The sequence below is a fragment of the Phaseolus vulgaris genome, chromosome 11 (assembly GCF_000499845.2).
Source record: "Phaseolus vulgaris cultivar G19833 chromosome 11, P. vulgaris v2.0, whole genome shotgun sequence".
Lineage (NCBI taxonomy): Eukaryota > Viridiplantae > Streptophyta > Magnoliopsida > Fabales > Fabaceae > Phaseolus > Phaseolus vulgaris.
The window spans coordinates 1,304,217-1,329,425 of NC_023749.2; the positions used below are offsets into that span (position 1 = coordinate 1,304,217).

The 25,209-nt window shown below is 33.3% G+C and overlaps 4 protein-coding genes across 6 annotated transcripts; 3 read left to right on the plus strand and 1 right to left on the minus strand.

The window, feature by feature from the left end:
• The first annotated feature begins 810 nt into the window (after positions 1 to 810).
• On the plus strand, positions 811 to 9,268 carry LOC137811274 (DNA topoisomerase 1 alpha-like). Of its 3 annotated transcripts, none has more exons than XM_068612957.1 (16): positions 811 to 1,065; positions 1,997 to 3,294; positions 3,467 to 3,661; positions 4,344 to 4,424; positions 5,234 to 5,293; positions 5,427 to 5,521; positions 5,628 to 5,784; positions 5,900 to 6,025; positions 6,652 to 6,732; positions 6,894 to 6,984; positions 7,065 to 7,198; positions 7,711 to 7,779; positions 7,884 to 7,973; positions 8,072 to 8,175; positions 8,265 to 8,433; positions 8,957 to 9,268. In XM_068612957.1, exons 2-16 carry the CDS (start codon positions 2,041 to 2,043, stop codon positions 9,023 to 9,025), a joined length of 2,775 nt encoding a protein of 924 aa, XP_068469058.1. In that variant the 5' UTR covers positions 811 to 1,065; positions 1,997 to 2,040; the 3' UTR covers positions 9,026 to 9,268. The 3 variants fall into 3 exon arrangements, with proteins under 3 accessions (XP_068469058.1, XP_068469066.1, XP_068469073.1); XM_068612965.1 differs by having other exon boundaries at positions 818 to 1,301; XM_068612972.1 differs by having other exon boundaries at positions 822 to 1,421.
• Positions 9,269 to 11,151: 1,883 nt separating this feature from the next.
• LOC137826098 (cytochrome P450 89A2-like) lies at positions 11,152 to 12,755 on the plus strand. The gene has a single exon (XM_068631951.1). The coding sequence runs from the start codon at positions 11,152 to 11,154 to the stop codon at positions 12,703 to 12,705; it is 1,554 nt and encodes a 517-aa protein (XP_068488052.1). The 3' UTR covers positions 12,706 to 12,755.
• Positions 12,756 to 13,064: 309 nt separating this feature from the next.
• Positions 13,065 to 16,640, minus strand: LOC137826105 (embryogenesis-associated protein EMB8). Its single transcript, XM_068631964.1, has 8 exons — positions 16,145 to 16,640; positions 15,931 to 16,059; positions 15,661 to 15,792; positions 14,884 to 15,026; positions 14,672 to 14,769; positions 14,482 to 14,576; positions 14,034 to 14,087; positions 13,065 to 13,528 (listed from the first exon to the last, which is right to left on the minus strand). Exons 1-8 carry the CDS (start codon positions 16,550 to 16,552, stop codon positions 13,343 to 13,345), a joined length of 1,245 nt encoding a protein of 414 aa, XP_068488065.1. The 5' UTR covers positions 16,553 to 16,640; the 3' UTR covers positions 13,065 to 13,342.
• A 1,535-nt stretch (positions 16,641 to 18,175) lies between these two features.
• LOC137811292 (uncharacterized) lies at positions 18,176 to 23,294 on the plus strand. The gene is made up of 2 exons (XM_068612984.1): positions 18,176 to 18,970; positions 22,335 to 23,294. The coding sequence occupies exons 1-2, from the start codon at positions 18,504 to 18,506 to the stop codon at positions 22,981 to 22,983; spliced, it is 1,116 nt and encodes a 371-aa protein (XP_068469085.1). The 5' UTR covers positions 18,176 to 18,503; the 3' UTR covers positions 22,984 to 23,294.
• Positions 23,295 to 25,209: the final 1,915 nt, after the last annotated feature.

Here is a 25,209-nt window from a genome sequence, read left to right on the forward strand (position 1 = left end):
TGTTATGGAAAAAATATTCCATAATGATTTTTTCTCTTCCAGATTTTCTATTTTAAAAACACTTTACTTACGAAATTCTTATTCCAGAAATACCTTTTGCTTATGAAACTCTTATTCCATAATCAATCACAATTAACAAAGATAATTCTGGTGGTATTATAATACGTAGTACAGACACTGACACGAACATTGATACTACACGGACACAAACACGAAGATAAGTATAATAAAAAATTTAGGACACGAGGACAAAGATCTATATATTATATAATTATGAATTATATAAATTGACAATAAAGATTTATGTACACAAGTATGTTCTAAATTATTTTTTTGGAGCATAGAGATGTTTTTCATAACTGGTTTAAAAAGATTTGTTTCTTATTTTTATAATCATAATAAAAATTTATACAGTAAGTTTGAGTTTTTAGAAAATTAATGTATTTTTTTTTTTTAAAATTGTGTTTGAACCGTACTAGAATTGTCATAAATCAAACAAATATTTTTTGAATTAGACACTTCACGAATATGTGTCTTACAAGTGTTATATGAGTGTCGGTGTTCGATATGAGTATCCAGTACCGACACGCCATTTAAGAGGAGTGTTTGAGCTTTATTACAAAGAATGTAAAGATGAAGGACGAAAAATATAGGAGTGTAGAAAGTAAAATGTAGGGGTGTAGAAAGTAAAACGTAGGGGTGTAGAAAGTAAAATGTAGGGGTGCAAGAAGAAATAGCCTCTAAGGAGAAATAACATGGCCCATTGGGCCATTGGTGTCAGAAAGACAAAGAAAGAGTGAAAGAGAGGAAAAACGTTAGCTGAAAGAAAGTAATCGGACAGAGAAAAACAGAGCGGAACCTGACATCTGTAAAATTGTATTGTATCGTATTGCTTCATATCTTCTTATATCTCATCCGAAATTCGCCGAGTCGAGTTGGACTCACCCACCCTAACTCGTTCTCTCTCTCTCTTTCTTCTTCCCCTTTGGTTGTATCTGTGAGCTACCCACCCTCCTCCCACTATTCTTCCTCCACCTCAACCCACCCTCATTCGCATCCTTTCCGGTAATCAATCCCTTCTCTATTTCATTCTTCACTTCCTGTTACTTCCTCCAATCTCTGCAATTTCTTCAAAGATCTTTCTTTTCCCACCATTTCCCCTTTCCCCCTTTCACCTTCTGCATGCTCCTCTTCTTCCTCCTCGAATCCCCACACGCCCTAAACCTCCACCTTTCTCGTTGCTTCTCCCAATTTTGGATTGAGATTTTAACTTGTGCGTGCGTGGGTTCGTGATTGTTCAGGTTTTTTGGATAAAACCCTCGTTTTCTCAGCTCTTTTACACCGCGATAATAATCGTAATAGGCTCTCGCGAGCTTCGTAATACGAGTTCCTCGCTTTCTTTTTGCTTCCGCCCGTTGAATGTGTGTTTTCGTCTTTTCTTGGGTTTGAGCTTTTGATTTTTGTATGTTTGTTTATTGGAATCTGATGTAGGCTAGGGTAGTAGCTTGTTAGTTGCCTATTCATTCCCACCTTTTTTGTTGTTTTCATGCAATCCCCAGCTGCTGCTGTCCTTTTGTTTATATGTTATTGGGGTTTTTGTTTTTCTTTGTGTGTGTGAGCGAGTATGAGTTATAGGGCATTCTTCTTGGTTCAATTGGGCAGCTTATGCCAATGCTACACCTTCAGGACATAGCTTTTACCGTGATTTTTTTTATGGATGTTTTAGTCTTGTTATTTTCGATAGTTTGAATGGGAATTGCTGGGTTGGGTTTGCAATTCGTTCTTTCAGATGACAGCGGGATTTAAATAATTTTTTTGATCTATTTGTGATGATATTTTAATCAGTTCTTGTATGGATTAGGTTGTTATCCCTTTTGTTGCAATTGAAACCCCTTTGTCTTTATAGTTCTGTATTGGTGATGTTACTTTATGTTTGGTTTGGAAATTTAAAACTTGATGTTTGATGATTAATTGAAATTTCATTTTTTTTATCCAGAATTTGTATCTGATGTACATGCCCACACTTTCAATAGTTGAATAATGGCTGTTGAGACTTCCGATAAACCAAATTTACCTCATGATTTTGACGACGATGATGATGCACCCATAATATACAAAAGGTTATCAGCTAAGAAAAATCAATCACTTCCAGAAGCACCAAATTTACCTCATGATTTTGACGATGATGATGATGCACCCATAATTTACAAAAGGTTATCAGCTAAGAAAAATCAATCACTTTCAGAAGCAAGGAAGTCAAGTTCTCACATTCATGAGGGACAGTCATATAGACAGATTCCTAATGCATCTTCTTCGAATGGCCAAACTTCTAGCATGCAGAAAGGTAATACTGCCCCATCTCTTAAGCCATCAGCCATGAAGCCTTCTGTAGGTATCTCAAGAGCTCCAAATTCTGTTGGCAACACCTCCTCTGTGAAGTTTCCTGTAGCAAATTCAAAATCACCTTCATTGGCAGATAAGCAGAAAATGTTCATTGACGTCAAGGTGGAACCAAAATCTACTGTACACAGTGGTAAAGATTTCTGTGAAGATTCTGAAGATGATGAGGATAATAAACCGTTGAGTTTTAGGCTGAAGAATTCTAACCATGATAACAAGGTGACGTCTGTCGTCAAGAAATCTTATGAAGACTCTGATGGTGATGATGATGTCCCTTTGTCAAAAAAGTTACCTCGTAATTTCAATTTGGGAACAAGTAGCAGTAACCATGACGACTCTGATAAGAAGCCTATTTCTAAAATTCAGAAAGAGCGGCAAAATGGTTCTGGCATGAGTAATAAACAGGACAGGCCATCTCTATTGCCAGCTAAAAGACCACTAGATAATAGTAATTCCTTGCACCCTTCTGTTAAGAAGCCTAAGGTCTCAGGCTCAGATGCATCTATCAAAACCAAGCCAGGCTTTCAGAAACGTGAGCTGAAGCTAGAGGATGATGATGATGATGATGATATTCCTATTTCCCAGAGAATAAAGAAACAAACCGTGTCAGGTGATAAATCATCTTCCATGAAGAAGGTGATTACAAAGGTTGCTAAAGTTAACAAGTCTAGCTCAAAATCTTTCAAGAAACAGACCAAGAAGCCAGTTAAAAAATCAGGCAGTGGTTCAGAATATTCCAAATCTAGCAAACTTCTTCCTAGCTCTGGTGATGGGCAGAAAAAATGGACTACTTTGGTTCACAATGGTGTCATTTTCCCCCCTCCTTACCAGCGGCATGGTGTAAAGATGCTCTATAAGGGAAGACCAGTTGATTTGACTCCTGAGCAAGAGGAGGTAGGGTTTTATCTCTGAAGACTACGCTCTTCAGATTTTGGTTGACGAACTGCTCTTGTACCTTTTCTTTTTTGATGAATTGGGATTATTTAAGTACATTAATGTGCAAGTTTCTTTCTGAATTCTCTTTTGAGCCTTTTTCCAAATTATAAACTTCAAAATTATTTTTCAGGTTGCTACAATGTATGCAGTCATGCGAGATACTGAGTACATGCAGAAAGATAAGTTCAAGGATAATTTCTGGTCTGACTGGCGAAAGTTGCTTGGAAGAAATCATGTTATCCAGAACTTGAAAGACTGTGATTTCACTCCAATATATGACTGGTACCAAAGTGAGAAGGAAAAGAAGAAGCAAATGACCACCGATGTAAGTTTGTCATTTGTTACATTACACTTCACTTGACAATGATAGCAATTTACATATTAGAGCACTATCTGATTTTTAAGCAGATTTTTTATTTATTTCCAATGTGAGAAGGAAAAGAAGAAGCAAATGACCCCTCATACTGCAGTTTTAAATGATCCTTCACACTGCAGTTTTAATTTATTTTATGAAAGACTCACATTATATATATACCCAATTAAAGTGTGCCTAAAATGGGAAATCAAATTCACAAAGAGACACAGCTCACACGGGGAGGTAGGCAGATGGACCACAGAAAATTCTCACTATAGGAATAACAGAACTCACACATGGCAAAATGATGGGGAAATTGAGTTCTGTTCGAAAGAAGGCAGTGGACTGTGAGCAGCAGGGTAGATAGACATTTAGTGGAAAATTTAGGGAAAATTGTGTCTGTATTTATTTCTTTTCCCTTTACCGTATTCAGAAGTTTGTTTTCTGTAAGAACTTCTTTGGGGGTTGATATTAGGAAAGAGTGATTTAGTGAATTGCAGAAATATATATTCTATGCACATTTTTCATACCCTATTTGTATGAATTTGAATTGTGGCAAGTTTGATCTGAGTTAGCCTGAGAGGTTTATTCTTGTTGTGTTTATTATTTTTTGTTTTGATTATTGACCCCTTTTTGTCTTGTCTTTATGCAGGAGAAGAAAACTGTGAAGGAAGAGAAAATGAAACAAGAGGAGAAATACATGTGGGCTATTGTAGATGGTGTTAAAGAGAAGGTTTAATTTTCTCTCTCTCTAATTTGTGTAGATTTCTATCTTAAAATTTCCGTCAGACTTTATGAACTGTGATCGGGCATTCTATTTTTTGTTGGAGAATTATTCATGTTGCTTTCTCGTGTAGTTGTTGAGTTATTGTTACTGTGGTTGGATATTGACTTACTTTTTATATCTCCATACTTGTTTAATGCTAGATTGCTTTGTGAAGTTAATAATGCTGACCAGAACAATGTCAGTCACCATCATGTTGCCAATTTAATATAGACAAGTTTACACCCTTTAATTTTGGGCCATGTGTATATTAGACCTTAGTGTTCAAATTTTGTGCATATACCCTGCTGTTAGGGGAATACAAAGTGACTGACCCTATGTTAAAATATTTAACCTGATAATACATTATTGATTACATAATCCATGTTTAGATGGAAGAAGTAGAAAATCTGGTTTTCAAGGGATTACTTGCACTTCGTTAAACCATAAAGGTTTAATCTGTTCAAGGTCTAAAGTTAAAGGGCTTAATTTAAAATTATACTAACTTTTCATGTATATTGAATTTTCACTTCTCCCATTAGTAGACACCTTTTGCTGAATAATTGGCACTGTAAGGATGCTCTATATCTTTCTTTCCATATAATGTGTTTCTGTATTCTTTACAACATGGTTGTTTTCAAGGGAGTTGTATATGTGCTTGAAGCTCCACTTTTTTCTCCTATTTAATTGTGTGGCATTCTATACTCAATCCTTTCTCTAATATACTCATTAGGAATCATTTTAATTTATGACTATTTTTATCAAATCTTTGTTTTTAGGTTGGGAATTTTAGAGTTGAACCACCAGGATTGTTCCGAGGCCGGGGAGAGCACCCCAAGGTTGTTACTGGAACAAGATACACTTATTTTTTTCAGATACAGTGGTTTTATATATGGTGACTTCAACTTCTGGATTTTGACTGGCTTTTACAGTTTATAATGTATACTTATTGACTGTAATTTATGTTACTAGATGGGAAAATTGAAAAAACGCATTCATCCAGGTGACATCACAATTAATATTGGAAAGGATGCCCCAATTCCTGAATGTCCTATTCCTGGTGAAAGGTATTACTTCCATTATTTGACATAGAGAAGAAATTTAAAAGAATATTGAATATGCTACCAAGTTGAAAGCCAGTTTTTCTAATCATTAGTTGTCAAACCTTGGCAGGTGGAAGGAGATAAGACATGATAATACAGTTACCTGGTTAGCCTATTGGAGTGACCCTATAAATCCAAAGTTATTCAAATATGTGTTTCTGGCTGCTAGTAGTTCCTTGAAGGGTCAAAGTGACAAGGAAAAGTATGAGAAAGCTAGGATGTTAAAGGTGCTTTCATGCTGTGTTCGCCAGCCTTGTGAATTTCATGTTTTTCGTTTGATATTTTGGGATGACATTTTTAAGGGCCTGTCTAATTATTGTAGTTCTTGACTTCTTGGTGCAGGATTATATAGAGAACATTAGGTCTGCATACACAAAAGATTTTACCAATAAAGATATTACTAAGCTGCAAATTGCTGTTGCTACTTATCTTATTGATAAACTAGCTCTGAGGGCTGGCAATGAGAAGGTATTATGTTGGTATATGCACTTACACACTCTCATTTGTTAACAGCAAGTTACATTCTTCAACAAAACATACATTTGTATACATGATGTCAAAAGCCATAGAAATGCATACTTTGCTAGCATTTGATTTTTTTTTTGTCAATTGGACTCTTAGGCTCTTGCTAATTTCATTTAAATTACCCCAATATCTAAAGAATCAATTAATCATGTACTACTTGAATATTTTGTTTTTAATTCCATGTTTATAATATCTATATCTATCTATCTATATGTATATAGTAGAATCTGACTTGGCAAAGGAAGGCAGACTGATTAAAGTTATAAGTTGTCACTATAAAGTCTTGCTTGTTAACCTGAGTAAATTTCGATAAAATTTCCTAAAGAAATTAATTGTATGTAAGGCTTTGTTAGGAAATGCCATGGAGGTATTCCTACCCTCGACTAAATATCATATACTTTTTTTATAGTGCAAAACCTAGAGGTGAATAAATGTATACATTATTTCAATTTGTTGAAATAACTTGTTCTACACATGCAACTTCCACAGTGTGTTTGACTGTGTTCATAGTAGATGATTATTTTGATTGTAGTTGTTAAATTTGGTATTTCATAATTGCATTTCTTCAGGATGACGATGAAGCTGATACTGTTGGTTGCTGCACATTAAAAGTAGAGAATGTGATAAGAGAACCTCCCAACAAACTCAAGGTATTTGGATTTCTAATTATTTTCACTTCATGTTAAGGTTGATGAGTTTCAAGTCCTTCAGGGGTTTTTCTAAGTTTAGTAGTCCTTCTCAGATTGTTTTAATGGTAGCCTCCCTTGATAATTATATTTATTAGTAACGTTGTTACCTGTGTCTTGTACAGTTTAACTTCCTTGGTAAAGATTCTATCAAGTATGAAAATACAGTTGAGGTTGAGCTTCCTGTATATAATGCAATCTTGAAGTTACAAAAAGGTGGGAAATTAGCTATTAATTTTTTTATGTTTTAAGCATGAGACTGAAGCACTTAATAATTTTTTCCCTGTAATACTCAGATAAACGTCCTGGTGATGATCTTTTTGATAAGCTGGATACAAGTAAATTGAATGCTCATCTAAAGGAACTCATGCCTGGTCTAACAGCAAAAGTCTTCCGTACATTCAATGCATCAATCACATTGGATAATATGGTACAAGTTGATTTTGAAAATTCCTGATATTCACATTTCTTGCAGATAAAATAAAGAAAAAGGAAAAAAGCTAGTTCTCTTGTTCTGTTTTTCACTGTTCCTATATGATCTCAGCCTCAGTATACATTGTTATTTGATTGTATGTTTAATGACTGAGTTTTTAAATGTGGGACCTCCCACCCCCTAAGAAAATAGCTAAGACAGCATGTCTTATTAGAGACCAATACACCAAAGCCTCTCGTTTATACGCTTTCAGATTTGTCTGTGTGGTCATATAAAAAAAATTCTATACATTTTGTATGCAATATAATGACTCCGCACAAATACAAAATTGCATTCCCTTGTAAAAATTGTTGCTTCTGGTGAAATTGTTATGCATGTCTTAAAAATTCTCATGTTATCAATATGTCGTAAAGTCAACCATATGTTTATTGGATCATGTATATACTATGATTTCTTTTATTGGATATACAATAGACTAACATGATTTTTGTGGAATTTTGTGAGGACAGTTAAACAAAGGAACTAAAGACGGAGATGTTGGGGAGAAAATTGTTGTTTATCAGCATGCAAATAAACAGGTGAGTTGGCTAAAGCATGTTGCTTATTTATACCTATGATATTGCATTTTAGTATTTTGATTTTTTCATATTTAAGTTGTAATGACTTGTGTCTTTCATAACAGGTTGCTATCATTTGCAATCATCAACGTAGTGTTTCAAAATCTCATGATGCACAAATGTCAAAGTTAACTGAAAAAATTGATGAACTTCAGGTATGCATAATAATAATATCTGAAAATTGTTAATATGAGACTGCGATGGTTTGGGTGGCCCATTCACACAGTTATATGTGGCTTATCTTTACTTGTAGGCTGTTCTGAAGGAGCTGAAAACGGATTTAGACAGGGCAAGGAAAGGGAAGCCTCCTTCAAAGAGTTCAGATGGAAAGACAAAAAAGAACTTGACTCCTGAAGTGTAATTTAGCTTTTCATAACATCTTTAGTCATTGATTGTCAATTGATTGCTTAAACATGATGTTTGATTGTGGTTTATGTAATCTACAGACTAGAGAAAAAGATATCTCAAACCAATGCAAAAATCGAGAAGATGCAACGTGATATGAAGACAAAAGAAGATTTAAAAACTGTGGCATTAGGCACATCCAAGATAAACTACCTTGACCCTAGGATTACAGTTGCTTGGTGCAAGCGGCATGAGGTTCCTATCGAAAAGGTGCTGGCTTCTTCCTTGTTTAGATCATGTTATTAATATTGTTGCGATATCAATTTCTAGAAGCAGGAGTGGTCTAGTAGAACCATGTTCAGTCCCAAAGTATTTTAAGTTTATTTAATAATTACAAATTTTTTTGGCACCCCTAAAATTTTTAAAAGGGTTTTTTACTTGATCCATATAATGTACTATTCTTGTACTCACAACAATTATGTAGTATTTTGTTCAGAGGAAAATATTAGTTAGATATTATGCATGTGGAAATACTAAAATTTCTTAGTTTATATAATGCATGTGGAAATTTAAATTTTCTTTATGGTCATTTATTTATTCTTGTGCTCTAAAAGACCCTTTGTGTGCTTTATTATTACTGGCAGGCATGCTTCTTTGCCCCATGGGCTGCATTTTCAATAATGTTTCATCTGTGGTCAAAACTGACAGGATCTTGTGCTTGGTTGGTTTATATGCATGCCTTCATCACTCATTTTGTTTTTTAATCTTGAGCTACTTGCCTGAAATGTTACAGATTTTCAACAAATCTCTGCTGGCAAAATTCTGTTGGGCAATGGATGTGGATCCTGACTTCAGATTCTGAGAACTATGGAATGGAGCTATGTTGTGATGCTGGGGAAAAACAGTTCTTTTTTACTTATTTATTTTCTATAAAAAAATTATTTTTTTCTATTTGTCAATTTTAACGGAAATTGATGTTGTAAGTCCATCTAATCTAATTATGGGGTGAGTTTCCCCTTTTCTTCATTGACCAGTTTTATACTTAAAACTCTTAACCATTCATAGTCATGATTTTAATGTGATACACATTACCAAACCTGCAAAATGACCTATAATTTCGTTCTTTTATTTCATTTAGTAGTCTGTGATTGGTACTTGTTTCTATCTTGCTGCAAATTTCTCCTCTTTTTTAACTGGACACAAATTTGCTGTTTTAGAAGGGATCATTCATGGGATAGAAAACTTAAATCTTCAATTATTCTTCACTTTTGCTAACCAAATTTGAAGTATTGAGGGCTTTGAAATCAGCTTGCAATTTTGGTGTAGATTTTAACTCTGGAGGTATTTTAATCAATCAATCATGAGGCAGTTTGTTAGAAAAAGAAATCTTTTGAATAGATTTGTTTGCAATATTAACACAAGTTTTAATTCAATTTTTTTTTCATGCAAATCAAATTGAATTAAATTACTTTAAGGAAGAAAAAAACAGAACATTGAGATTTTCTATAATCCTTGGAACTATTTAAATTCCTCAAGGTCCTAATTATTAATCAAATCAACCTATAGTAAAAGACATCTTATTACCAATTATGATAATTTTGATAGAGTTATAATTTCTGAAGCTTGAAAATTTAAAAAGCAAATATTTATTATTCCTTTTTTCCAGACTATGTGATTATTTTAAAAAATTAATTAAACCAAAATCTAAAGACATTGTGTAGTTGAATAAAGTTATTATAATACAATGTTTCCAGCTCAACTTATTTTGGCCTTTTTTGTAAGCAAAAGATTGTGAGTGAATAAAACATCAGCATTCAATAATATGAAAGGAAATAACACTCAAATTCCAATGAATAACACCCTTCAAATTTTCTTCTGTTCTCTGATGCTATCTTTTAGGATCTTTTAAACCAAATAAATCATCAATTTGATTTTTAAGTATTACCTTAGAAACATTTATAATAGTTCCTTAAATATTTAAAATCCTTTCAAACTAGTCCATGAACTCAAGAACTGAGTACTGGGCAGATAGAGAGTAGTAGTTCAAGTGCAAAATTGGTGGTTTATAATTATATATTTATCATTTTATACATAAAGAATCATCCGAGAAAAAAATATTATGAATAAAATTATTTTATGCTAGTTTTAAATTGTGTATAAATAAAAATGACTATTTTATATATTATATATAATTTTAATATGACATAATTGGTAATTCTAAAAATACAAAACATAGTTTACGATTTTTTGTCTTTAGGAATAAAATCCTTGAGAAAATAAATGCCTTTATATAATTCAAAATTAATATAAATAAAAAATTACAAGAGTTTGAGTAAATTTTTATTATTTCTAAAAAAATACAATATTAAAAGTAAATTACTGAATAAAAGAAGTAAAATAAGTATCTTATTTATATTAAATAATAAATATATTACTTAATAAAATTAAGTAAAAAAATATAATTATCTTAATTTAACTTATTATTTTTTACATTAACTATAATTAGTTATAAGATCTAAAAGAGAATATTTAGAAAATATTTCTGTAGGGACTAAAGAAAATGAATTATATTTAAAGGGATAAATACTTATTTAATCAAACAGTCCATGAAAATCAACCGAATGCTGATATATTAACACCCTCAACAATAAAAACATACACTTCACATCTTAATAAATTAATAATCTATTTTATTTTATTTTTTAATTTAAAAATATTACTCTATTATTATAAACGATATCAAATGTATGTTATACTGTTCATTGTTCATAGTGTGAACAAAACTCTTTTCAAACAAAAATCTTTCTTGATTGCTACTAATTAACCATAAATGAACATTGAAAAGAATCTAACAACGCCTTATCAGTTTTACCTGTTAAATTAAAAGCAACATTAAAAGAAAAAGTAACACTCAAATCTCAATCCTTTAACTTTTTCTCTGATTGTTCTGTTTGTTCATAGTTTATCATGCACTCATTCTCATCATACATGGAAACGTGGTTCATTCTCTCTGTTCTGTGTTTTTGCCTTTGGCTGATTCTCAAATTCACATGTAACGTTCTCTTTCCTTCCCTCCCTCCGGGGCCTCCCAAATGCAACTTTACATTGCTACGAGGATACCTCACTGACCCCAAAACCATTCTTCAAAAACTCCATGCAAAATATGGTCCCTTTTTCACTGTTCATGTTGGTTATTCTCACACTGATATTTTCATCGCAAGTGGTTTCCTTGCACACCAAGCTTTGATCCAACATGGCACCATTTTTGCTGACCGTCCCAAGGCTAACCCCACCAACAAGGTTATAAGTAGCAACCAAAATGACATTCTTTTCAGCTTCTATGGCCCCAGATGGCGCCTCCTTAGGCGCAACCTCACTTCAAGAATCCTTCATCCCTTAAAGGTCAACTCTTTTGCACACGCACGCAAATGGGTCCTAGCCATGCTCCTACAAGGCCTCATATCTGATTCTCATGCCAACAGCCCCATAAGGGTCATTGACCAATTTCAATATGGCATGTTTTCTTTGATGGTTTTGATGTGCTTTGGTGACAAACTCGATGAGAAGCAAATAAGGGAAATTGAGGAGAGTCAACGTGACATGCTTGTGAGCTATGCTAGGTACAGTGTCTTGAATTTTTGGCCACCAGTTACTAGGATTTTGTTCTGGAAGAGGTGGAAGGAGTTCTTGCAGAAGCGGAGAGACCAAGATGCCGTGTTGATTCCTCACATCAATGCTCGAAGGAAGGCTAAGGAAGAGAGAGTGAGCAATGGCTCAAGTCAGAAGAGTGATTCTGAGCTGTCATATGTGGACAGTTTGTTGGATTTGCAAATGTTGGAGGATGAGGAGGGGTTAAATCTTGATGATGGTAAAATTTGCACCTTGTGTTCGGAGTTTCTGAATGCTGGATCTGATACAACTTCAACTGCATTGGAGTGGATCATGGCAAATTTGGTGAAATACCCTGAAATCCAAGAAAGTGTAGTGGAGGAAATTAGAGGGGTGATGGTTGGTAGAGAGGATAGGGAAGTGAAGGAGGAGGATTTGCATAAATTGCCTTATCTCAAGGCTGTGATTTTGGAGGGGTTGAGGCGTCACCCTCCACTACACTTTGTGGCTCCTCACAAGGTAACAAAAGATGTTGTTTTAAATGGTTATTTGGTGCCTACCTATGCCTCAGTGAATTTCTTGGTGGCAGAGATAGGGAGGGACCCAACTGCTTGGGATGATCCTATGGCCTTTAAGCCAGAGAGGTTCATGAACATTGGGGAGCAAAAGGGAGGCACAACTTTTGACATAATGGGAAGTAAAGAGATAAAGATGATGCCATTTGGGGCAGGGAGGAGAATGTGTCCTGGCTATGCTTTGGCAATACTGCACTTGGAGTACTTTGTGGCCAATTTTCTTTGGAATTTTGAGTGGAAGGCTGTTGATGGAGACCATGTTGATCTGTCAGAGGAGCTGCAGTTCACAACAGTAATGAAGAATCCTTTGAAGGTTCATATATTACCTAGGGAAATTATTGGTGACATTTTGCTCTAAACAAAATTCCACTTCTGTTTAATGAGTATATTTCAAAAGATTATTCAGTTGACTCGATTGCTCGTTTGTTTGCTGCTATTAACATTCATGTAACCAGAAGTTAGTCCCCTATCCTATTACTCTGTTAGAAAAATGATATTCAAGGAGAATAAAAGTAACTCTTTCTTAAATAAATAAATAAATTGGAAGTTTGAAATGTTGGTTTCATGGAATGAGTTTTTCAAAAACCATCTTCCTCACACCTCTATGCTTTTCATTATTATGCATTAGTTAAAGCCTTTCAAGCTTCAAATCGTACTAGTTTCAGGTTTTCCTATAATAACCGCAGAAAGAATGTTTGAAAAGTGCAACAAATAAAGTTAAATAAAATAGCAAAAAATGGTAATAATTGCAGTACTTGTACAGTCTTAGTTGTTTTCTATTTCCTTGCTACAAGACATAAATTGACTGGTAAATCAAATATCAGTTTGAACATTATTGATATTTGCCTCCGAGCTACGAGATCCATGATCAAGCAGAGTGCAGTTGCTTCCACACATTAAGAATTATGAATGAGCTAAATAACAGGATATATAGACATCCTTTTTTGGTGAGCTTCAAGGATGCATTTGATGCATGAAAAAAATAAAAAAAAACATTACACTTCAAGATGGTGCAAGGTGTCTTTACTTTCTGGAGCCTTAACTGCATCTCTCTCTAAATATTGAATAAAATCCATTACCAAAGGATCAGTCCAAGGGGCTCCCAGTGGAGCTTCATCACCAGCAACCCACCCCAGGTGGCCACCTTTGGGTGTCACTATTAACAAGCAGTTTGGATTTTCCTGACATGATAAACAGTATTATAGTTAAAATAAGATTCAAAATAAAATGAATGAAAATCAAATAAAGAGGAAGAAATGTAGATGATTTGATAGAAAAAGAATAAACAAAATTGGAGTTTGTTCAATCAGCCTACAGAGGGAGAAAGATTAGTACAAACCTAGAGAGGTAATGTAGATTATTTTGACAGATGCTCTAGCATACATGAAAGCAAAACACCCAACAATGTGATGGTAAAACATGTACACATAACAAAACCATTACTACAAACACATGATTTTGGTATTACCAAGAGGTATTTGGAACTTCTATTAGTCACCCAATCAATTCCCCTTCACCAGGTTGGATCTTTTATGAGTAAAGAGTTATTTCAAGTTTAAATCCTTGGTTAAGAAACACAAGTATTTGTGACTTATGTACTTTGGATATTATCAAACACATTTTAGTCAAGAATGGAATGGTAATACTAAATTTCATAATCCCATCTCTAAATACAAAATTACATACCTTGATATCTTCACGTGGAATTCCCCTATAAGGAGCAATCGGATCATTGGCTGCCTGAAAAAAAGTAAGATATTCTTTTGAGTTCAATAATTTATTTATTTATTCACAACAGAAGGTGCAAAAACCTAGACACTCTCAGTTCAAGAGATCTAAGCTAGTACCACTTCGGTTACAAGCTCAATATCTTGATTTATAAAAATAAAACTCAATCTAGATTGAAGATTCATTTTACAATTCCCGAATACTTTCTTCTTCCTTTGTAATATAAGGAGAGCATTGTGTCACTTTGAAAGAGATAGTATAAAAAGATCAATAAATAGAGTTCAAAAAGCATAAATGACAAAATATTAATCAACAATGCAGGAAATAGGTTATCATTTCAATTTTACACAACTAAACACCAGAAGAAACATAGATAAAACTATTTTGAGTCAACAACAAATTTTACCTGAATGCAAAGCAAAGGGGTTTTAACATGTTTTATGGAATCTGAACTGCTTGAATTGGAGTAGTATTCATCCACAGACTTGAATCCAAAAGAAACTGCGAACCTCATAGATGAATATCTGAGCAGACATAATTCACAAGTGTGATCTATCTATTTATCTATCAAGCTTCCATTGAGTAGGGGCACATACCACGGGTCAGTCCATCATCAAATTCCCTAACAGACTTGGCATTGGCAGCCATTGGAATATTATATTCACCACCCATATCTTCAAAGAGTAAAGCATGTCTGTAATCAAAGAAGGAAAATACAAGACATTAGTGATACCATCCATCATAGCCAGCAAACGGATCCATTAACAAGTAGCTAGAATAACCACAACAACATATAAATTTGTATCACTTCTTGAAAATCTTGCAAAGAGCCTTTGAAAGGGCCTTGTCATAAATAATGTTAAAGCCCTTTCGGAAGTCCTCATCCGCGACAACTAAATTGAAAGGATTACACAACGATACCGCGCCAGAAAGAGGACAATTGTGAGACTCCTGAAATTAGCATATGAAAAATATAAATAACATGGCAGAAGCAGTAATCAATGGATACAGGCAAAGATAATCCACCTAAAATCACTTCTAATTGTTTTTACACTGTGAGAATAAAGTGTAATTTCAATCTCCATTTCCCATTTTTTTCATACAAAACAGGTTTTTGGTAATCTCCTCATTCAAGCAAACACCTTTACTATTTTTCAAACCAAAATAAACCACCAATTTCATCCGTAAGGATTACCTTCAGTCTTGAATGGTCCTTAAAGTAAAACAAGTTACATGAGCAATCTCAGAAGTATTAAAAATCATTCTGAGTAGTTCCCTAAATATTAACAATCCCTTCAAACTATACAAAATTTACTGAAATATATAAACTTAGCCACAAACTAATTGACACTCAATACTTCAATATTACTTCAATAATTTAATTACTTTAGAGACTCTTTGGGAGAAACAGCAATAGTTCAAGAGCGAAATTGACAATTTCTTCCTTTCTTAAAAGACAACATACCGTTGATCCCTAGTTACACCTTCCAAAGCAACAAAACAATATTCTACACCAAAACCTGAAGCAACACAATGCATTTATGTTTTCAAAACAAATTAACGCAGGAATGAGCAACAATGCTACCTGACCCAAGTAACGAACGAGAATGTTGGCCCCAAGAGACCATCCAACCGCATATAGATTAACATTGGGGTATCTACCAGTGACATGGGAGACAACCTCAGACATGTCTCCTAAAAACGAAGCTGAATAGAACTGCACATCAATGTTCACAACACACACTAGCAGAATCAGTGTCACTTATAGTTGTTCTTCTGTTCATCCAATGTCAAATTCAAAACAAACCCAACTCTTAGATTTAGTTTCATTAGCAACAACAATATTGAGCTGAACCTGAGGAGTAGTAACAGGGCTATCTCCACAACCGCGACTATTGAAAACCACAACACGCCATCCATTGCTGCGAGCTCTGATCAACATATGTCTCACGTACGCATCTTCACTACCTCCGGTTAAACCTGGCTGCACAAACCCGTTACAATTTTCAACACCCCATTACTTCAAATCAACAAAAAAAGTGTTCTTTATCGTTTTTTCAGTTACGGACCAGCAAGATTAGGACGGGAGAGTCGGGGGGCAAACGGCGGTCGTCGCCGGCGACCCAGTCGAGGGCGACAGCGCCGCCGTCATGGGTCCGGAGGCACTCCCGGCGGAGCCTGATGTCAGGGACGGAGCGGAAGAAGGCGGCGAATATCGTTTCGAGGTGACGGTTGGCGGCGAGGAGGGGGAAAGGGCGGTAGGGGCGAGACAGGTGAGGTAGGGCTGGGAGGAAACGGTCGTGTGCGCCGCCGAGGATTTCGAAGGAGGGATGGGCGGCGGCAGTGGGCATGGGTGCGGCGGAAAAGGTGACGTGGCAGGCGGAGAAGGAGAAGTGGAGGGGTGTGATTAGTGAATTAGTGGTGTTTTTGCATTTGCGAGAAAAAATGAGTGTGGACCCCACCAAACACTTTGCCATTCTCTCTTCTTACCTTATTGGCTAGGAAACACTATCTTCCTTTTATTTTAATCATTTTATTTTCTCTTATTCACTTCTCTCTATTTATGCACCACTCTCACACTATTCACACTATTCATATTCATTGATATAAAAAATTAAAAGTCATTTTTAACAAACAAAAACAAAAATTGTACGACGACATGTGTTAAGTGTCCTCATCGGGACATAATGGATCAACACGACTAAAATCATTAAGTTTTTAAAAAATTAATAAGATCAAACAGTAATCAAATATTAGATAATATACTCTTAATTATGATTCAAAATCTTAATTCGGTCCAACAATAAGGATTCATGACAATTATATAGTCACAGATTTGGAGACTAAGTTATGTCATTATCATGCATTAATTGTACCAAACACCTGAGATCTTACTTGACCGTTGGAGTATCTTTTGCAGATATCATTTAAGTTTGGGATTTAAAAAAGGAGAAACGTGAAAGAAGAGTTGTGAAACTATTCCGAAAAACAAAGATACCTGAAAAAAAAACAATTATTCTCTTGATTCCACTCGTTTGAAAAACTAAATTTAAATATTTTTTACTAACTTTTTATCTTAAAAAAAATTGTTTCCATTCTTCATATTTTACTCTATTTTCTCTTAAGTATTAACTTTTTGTTTGAGAACTTACAATATTTTCTTATTTTTTAATTATTTTCTTTGGAAAAATTGATGGTCTTATAAGAATGAAAAGTAATATTGTAATAAAATTTAAATACAATATCACTAACTAAAATTAAATATTACAAAAACTAAAAGTTGAAGAACAACAAAAATATCGAAATAAATATTACTATATGATAGAGATTCAAAATTTAATTGAGTAAAAAATCAAACGAAGTTTTAAAATATTACTTAACCAACTAGTTTCAAGAGAAGTATTAAAAGCACATTGTTTGATATCGATTTGGCCCTTAGATTCTAAAATTATAACCTTGAAAAAAAATCATTAATTTAATTTGAGTTTCTACGAAAAAAAAAAAAATTCATAAAAACAAGTACATATACAGTAAATGTATTTCTTTTTTATTTAAATTAGTAAAATCCATAATTTAAATTAAAAATAATAATTTGTATTCTTAATAATCACCGAATTACATCTCTAACTCAAGCATTTTAAATTCGACTATTCAGGGTTCAAATTATTAAAAATATAAAACTAAATTTATTAGTTTCAGTATTGCATAAAAACTGATAGCATATGATGTAAGATCAATATCAAATATAAGAAAAAAACACAAATCTATATAATATATAATTATAAATTATATAAATTAATTCTTATTGTTATTTATTTTTATAATTATAATAAATTTAAATTTTAAAAAAATTAATGTATTTTTTATTTTTAAAATTATATTAAAATAGAAATTTAATAAATATTTTTTAAGTTAAATAGTTAGCCAATATGTATTATATAAGTATGTCTGATATGTTCACTTTTAAGAGGTGTTTTAACCTTCAATTACAACAAAATTAAGGTCGAAGAACTGAAGAAAAAATTAAAATCCCTAAAACTTATTTTATCCTCAATTTTTTTGAGTGTCAACTTATAATTTTGAATTTTCTTTTTGACTTATTTGGGTGTTTTGAGGAGTGGTTGATGGTGAAAAAAAGAAAAAGAAAAAAAAATAAAAAACAGAGAGATGCATCTGGGTCACACTGCATTCCGCGGAGGGTGAGAGTGTGAACGGCAACAAAAACGATTGTGTCGATTCAAATTCCAAAGATAAAACCGCAGAAACTAAGATCATGAAACCAGGGATATAAATTTTGGAGAAACACACACTCTTCAAAATCCTCTCTCTTTCTCTCTCTCTCTCTTCTTCTTCTTCAATTTCAGACCCACAAATTCAGATTCCAAATAGTGGGGATTTGAGCGGTTATAATCAGATTTTGCAGCAAAAATGGAAGAGGCAAAGGCATTGCACCAGCAACAGCAGCAGCAACAACAGCAACTTCTGTTGCAGCAGCAGCAGCAACAACATCAACAACATTTTCTGCTGTTGCAGCAGTTGCAGAAGCAGCAGCATCAACAACAGCAAGCAGCTGCAATTTCTCGTTTTCCTTCCAACATTGACGCTCACTTGCGACCCATAAGACCCCTCAATCTCCAACAAAACCCTAACCCTAACCCAAATCCTCCTACCAACCCTAACCCTAATCCGATCATCAATTTGCACCAGAACCCTAATTCCAACCACCTTCCGCCCCAGCAGCCGCAGCAACCGCCGCAGCAGCAACAGCAGCAGCAGCAGAAGATTATTCGACCCGGGAACCAGATGGAGCTCCAGATGGCTTACCAGGACGCGTGGCGGGTCTGCCATCCGGACTTCAAGCGACCCTTTTCTTCTCTTGAAGATGCCTGCGAGAGGTTTGTTCTTTAACCCTACCAACATCGTGCTTTCTGTTTTTCCCTTTGGTCACTGTGGAAACAAAAACAATGATGGTGTTTTCCATGCTTGAATTTCAATTTTATATTTTTTTTTACTTGTGACCCCTGCTGTGCTACTATATTTCATTTTTCTAATCTTTCTCCGACCTTGCTGACTGTGATTTCCCTGCTGTTTTTCTGAATAACTTGAGAGTGAGTTACGTTTCGCTGAGTTTTTAGTGTAGAAAGAAGCTAGATACCTGTTCTGTGTGTGCTTTCTTATTCATATTACTTAACGTTAGGATGGGAAAAGTAGCGATATCTTGTTACACTTGGCCATTCCCAGTGTATTGTGTAGTGACAAAGTGGTGTTGAAGAGGCTTGTTTGATCAATTAAGGTTTTCTCCTTAAAATTGGGACGGTCACAAGAATGGTAATGACCAATGGCTTTTGGATTTATCTGACATATGATGAAACCCTTCTTGAACTGAAAATTTGTATGATCGAAATCGATACTGTCATTGAAGCTTTTGCACATAAATTTCTGGGGTGCCATGCCAGCCCCTTTGTATACATCAGTGGTTGACTGCATGAACTATTTGTATGGCCATGCACTTACTCTATTACAGCTTATTCAGAAGTTATTTTTTACTCCCAGCTCATAGTCTTATATCTCTCAAGCTCCCTATTTTGTGATTTTTGTTCTTGCTTTACCATTAAGTCAATAGTCTTTGGATGAGAAAAACACTTGCCATCAAATGAAGCTATTATTATACTCTGTATAGATAGTTTAGACTTTAGTACACCAGGGAATCTACTTAAAGAAGTAATATTCAAGATGAGCTATGCTATTTCACTCACGTATAGATGAGTATGTGGAGGTTTTTGTTGCTGCAGCACGTGGAAAAAATTGTGTCCTCCTAAAGCCACCAGATCAAATATGTTTATCAAACAATGATTTTCAACTACATGTGAGAACAAGAACAAAATCCCTATCCCATTACTTCACATGATGTCATTTGATTTGGTTAAAGACCAAATTTTTAGTAATATTATTCACATTGAGGTCCCTCTAAACAAATTATTTCAATGTTTTATTCGTTTCCATCTATCCATTTTCACTAGACTAAAAGTCATGCAATCTATTCTCCTAACTGAATGGTATAAAGAATGACCTTTGTATGTGTCTAAATCAATTTAACCAATTTTTTGTCCTTTTTTCCTCAAATGGTGTCCTCCAAATATTTTCTCATATACATTCATTTCTTATTTTGTCATTTTAACAACCTTGTTTGTATTTTGTGTGATATCTTCATTAATTTTTCATCATTTTATAATAATAATGTTCCTTTTGTCTCTGGGTAAAGATGCAATGCATATATTTTACCTTACTCCTAGTTTAGCAAAAATCTTTTGTTTCCAAAGTTTGTCTGCAAAGCTCAAGTTTAAAATTAATTGTTTGCATTGATTCCTGAATCAATTAGATGTGAGAAGTATGATAAAAAAAAAAATACTAGGATTATTAGATGAATATTGGTATATTACGTAGTCTGTTGCTGTGAAATAAGTCTTTTACATGATATATTCTTCTCCTATCCCATCATAGATAAACAAATGTTTGTAATATCTCTGTTTCATTGTGAGAAAATAGCCTGTAAGAGTTACAGAGTAATGCTTTTGATCATACTCTTTATATTCATTTTAGATTTTCTTTTTGAGAAAAAGGGTTGTAAATGTAATTAGAGTGCCCTCTCCAATAAAGGTGTATGTATTTTAGGAAATTGCTTATTGTTGGAGAAATAATAATAATAATAACATTCTTCTGGAAGTTGGTAGAAATAAGTAACTCTTTCTCCAAAATAAACTAAACCAAATACACAATAACTTGTGGAACTTCTCGACTAACTTTGTGAGAATCAGATGGAATGTGCTTGTGAAAAGGAGAATAATAGATTTCATTTTAATACTGCTCACTTGCCCTTATTGATGAAGAGTTGGAGACATTCATGTTACTGTGAGTTTTAAAGACGGCCTTCACTCTGGTCATAAGTTGCCTCAGCTTATTTGCAGCCATTGTTTGTGTGTTGAAGGGCCCACTTCTGAATAAGATTTCACCATTGCACTATCCAAAATAGACAAAAAAAATTGTTTAAGAACTGTTTTTTCTTATGAATTGATTTCCAATTTGCAATATTTTTCTTCATGATGTTAATTTAGCAAAAGGAAAATATGAGACTTTATGGGGTGTTTGTCTCATTTTTGGATGGGATTACAAAGATAATGAAAGTATTGTTGATGGAGCTTGGTTTTTCTTTCATTCATTTAAGCTGTTTCATGCCAAAAAATCTAATCCACGTATTTGTCATATGCTTAGAGTCCTATAGTCTATTTACAACTATATTTGTCAGTTTTTTTCTGGTCTGAATACTGTTTTTATCTCTTCACTTGCAATTTCCCTCACTGCAACCTGCTCCTTATGTGGATTTTTTATGCACAGTCAGAATACTGTCATGTTACTTTCTCCTTTTTATTTGATTTCAAGTTATATTCTAATGTGTCCTTTTGGTCTTGTGTATAGAGTAATTTTTTGTTAGATATTTGGCTCCTTGTTATGTTTTGTTGCTCTGCTTTCAAACTTATTATTGTCATCCTCTATCCCATATTCATTTTCCTTGCCACTGACCCTGATTCTAATAACAAATCAATCCATTTATCTATGTTTGCACAGCTAGATTAATTTGTTATCTATGCCATGCTCTTATTTGTTATTTTACTATATGTATATTTTATTTAGTAGATATAGTTCTCCAGAACCTGTAACATTTAGATTCTATCAAATTTTATTCTTGCTCTGTCCTATGGTAATTGATACGTGATAATGTACTTGAATAAAGGGAAACAAAACTTTCAGTTTGATTACTATAATGCAGAAATGAACTGGGAACTCATTTATTACCATGGTGCAAATGTGTGAAGTTTTTCCTTTTAGAAAATCTGACCTTGATATGCTTGTTCGTGATGATCTTACTAAAATGAAATTAGACATTAATGCTTTCGTATTTTACTTCCCACAATTTAGTTTTTAAATGGTTTTTAATATGATAAATTAAAACAACAATGAGTGCTGATCAGCTTCCTATTACTTGCTGCATATGTATTTTATCATAGCATTAAATGCTTTTGGTCCTGATTGCATTTCATTGAGATATGCTAATACCAATCTAAACACATTATTTCTCGCTTCAAAGAAAAATAATGCTAGTATCCCCCCATTAAGAGAGAATACTTATGTTTGATCCAACCGGAAAATGTTCTGTCATGGAATTCTTATGTTTCAGAATTTCCCTAATTTTTCTTTCCGCAGGTTATTGCCTTACCATGTTGTGGCAGACTATGAAGAAGAAGAGGATGATAGGATACTCGATTCCGACACTACTGGCCAGATGCTTTCACGGTCACAGCAGTGGGATAATAATATTGCTGCTAAAATTGCCGAGTTCACTGCAACTTTTGAGAAACAAGCACTTGCCTTCAACATAATATCCCAAAAGAGAGGTTTGGGGGAATTCCGGTCGGAGGAGAGATTGATGATCGAGCAGGCACTTCTCCAAGAAGAAAAAAGAGCCAATTATGAACTAAGAGCAGAGCTAGAGTCTAGGGAAAAGGCCGGCCGTGAAGCCCACGAGGCGAAACTTCGGATGGCAGCAATGTTTCAAGCAGAACAGGCACAGGCACGAGCAGATTTACAGTCGCATGCTGAAATGATGTCTCGAGCACCCATGAGAGGGAGTGCACTTGGGTCCCAAGGCAATGACATGGTGATTGGCCATGACATGGGAAAGCAAGATCAGGGAGGTAACCCTGGTGAGATGATTAATGGGTGGGGAAACAATACACAGAGAGATGAGAAGGAGCCATCAGAGGATTTCTTGAACGATGAAGCCGAAAATGGAGACACTGGAACCCAGGATGGCTGGCGCGAAGTTGGTGAATTTGATTTGAATGCTAGGTGATTCTCGACACTGATTGAATAAAGCCAATTGGGAGAGTTTAAACTATGTGTAAGGGATCAATATCCATTTTAAAAATCATTATCCTGGGTTTCAATCAATGTCTTCAAGTTAGTATCTTAAAGATTACTTTCAAGATCAAAATCTATTTCACAAGGGCGCAAGGAAAAACTATTGAACCAGTATTAGATTGGATGAATATCAAAGTTTATGCTCTAGACTAGTACAGTGCACATGGTTCATCATTCAGTGCTCATAAGTGTTATATAACCATACAAATTCAGTCAAATGTATATCGTTAGTTTTCTGGGAAACACTGGTTTCATCGTTTTGGCATTCGATTTTTCAGGTTGTCTAAGTCTTTACAATCCTTCTACCATTATAAAGAATCAAAATGTTTGAACATGTTTTGGGAACAAATTATCCTTGTGATGGAAGAAAGGAAGAACATATGAATGAAAGCAATGAAGAGTTAAAACATGGTTTTAATGTTAAAAAATGCTGTACAAATAGCGTAATTCTCAACGCAAAGGGTGGTTGGTGTAGCATCGGAATTTTAAAAGCTATGGGTTCCAAAAAAGTGGGGATTTCATAACTCACAAGAAAAAAAATTACAATATAAGATAAATTTCTTAAATGATTTGCCGTTGAGAATACAAGAAAAAAATGTTCATAAGCAATTCGTGTTAGTTTTTATGATAATTTTGTTGATAAGAGTTTATCTATAATATATAAAATGTATAAAGTTGATATATTTTTTGGTTTATACTATTTTAATTTTTTTTATTTATTTCGTAAAGTAGAAGTTCCATACAAAATAGATAATCATACTACTTTCTACAAAATAGATAAAAAAAAACGCCTTAAATATTTTTTTCATTTTTACTATATAATATTTAATAACATTATAATAATTATTGTAATAAAACAATTTTATAATAATAAAAAAATTAAAAACTAATCTAAAACAAACTACAAACTATTTATTTCATTTGATTCGAATTTTATATTAACCTGAAAATATTTCCTGAATCACATGGTACTCGAGGATTTGACGGAGACATTTCCTAACATTGTATCTTTGGTACTTTATTCTTTTCTTTAACATTCTTTATGTTTCTCTTATTTTACTTTTAGTTCATAGTTATATTTTATGCTTTATCTTTATCTTTTCAAGTTCATTATTTTTGGCACTTTATTTTACTTTGCTGTTTAATTTCTTATTTCACTCAAATTTAAAAAGTTTATTTTAATCTCTCAAATTTTAACAGAAGAGTTTTAGTTTCTTAAAAGAAACTAAAATGACTTCTATTTTTTATTTTTACTCCTTAATTTAATAGTTAAGATTAAAACTATACATTTTCAAATTTAAAAGATAAAGTATTTTTAAATAACTTTAAATAAAAAAATAATTTACTTCAAATTTCATATACTAAAAAAATATTTAAACTTTGTTGAAACTACAAAATTGTTGTATAACTTGATTCTAAATGGCATAAATCATAACTACATAGATATATTTTCAGAATAAAGTTGCAAGGTGTTATATTAAAGCTTCATAGGAATCTTACTAGTTTGTGTTATGGACTCATGCTTCTGTTCCCATTTTCACTTATAATAATCTTTTAATTAATTCTCACTCTTTGAAACAATTACTTTCTATATTCTTTGATATAAAACATTAATATATATATATATATACAAATATACAAATATTTGTTATTTTTTAAAATTATTATTAAAATACTCTTTTCACTGTTTATTAATACAGAACAGAAGTTATTTATATTGTTTAATAGAAGTAAACCTGAAAAGTAAATCTAAAATCATAAAGAAATTTAAAGTATCTTATAAAATTTTAACAATCTATTTTAAAATGTAATTTATAATAAGAAAGGGGGAGAATAGTTAAATTAGTTGAAGATAATAAATTTATCAACAATTTGTTCATATTCTAAAATTATTGGTATTATATTTAAAATTAAAGTAATTGAGTGAAAGTGTAATATACATGATATCGTAGAAACATGTAAATTAATTAAAGATATTTAAAAAAATGTTCTCGTAAATTTAATTACAAATAGTCTTATAATGAATTATAACATATTTGTTGAAAGGAATCTCATACAGTAAGGGAGAAACTATTTTACTAATATTTAAATGAATTTAATATATTATTAATAGAAATGAAACTGAAATTGAATTTACAAATAAGTTTTTAAAAGATAT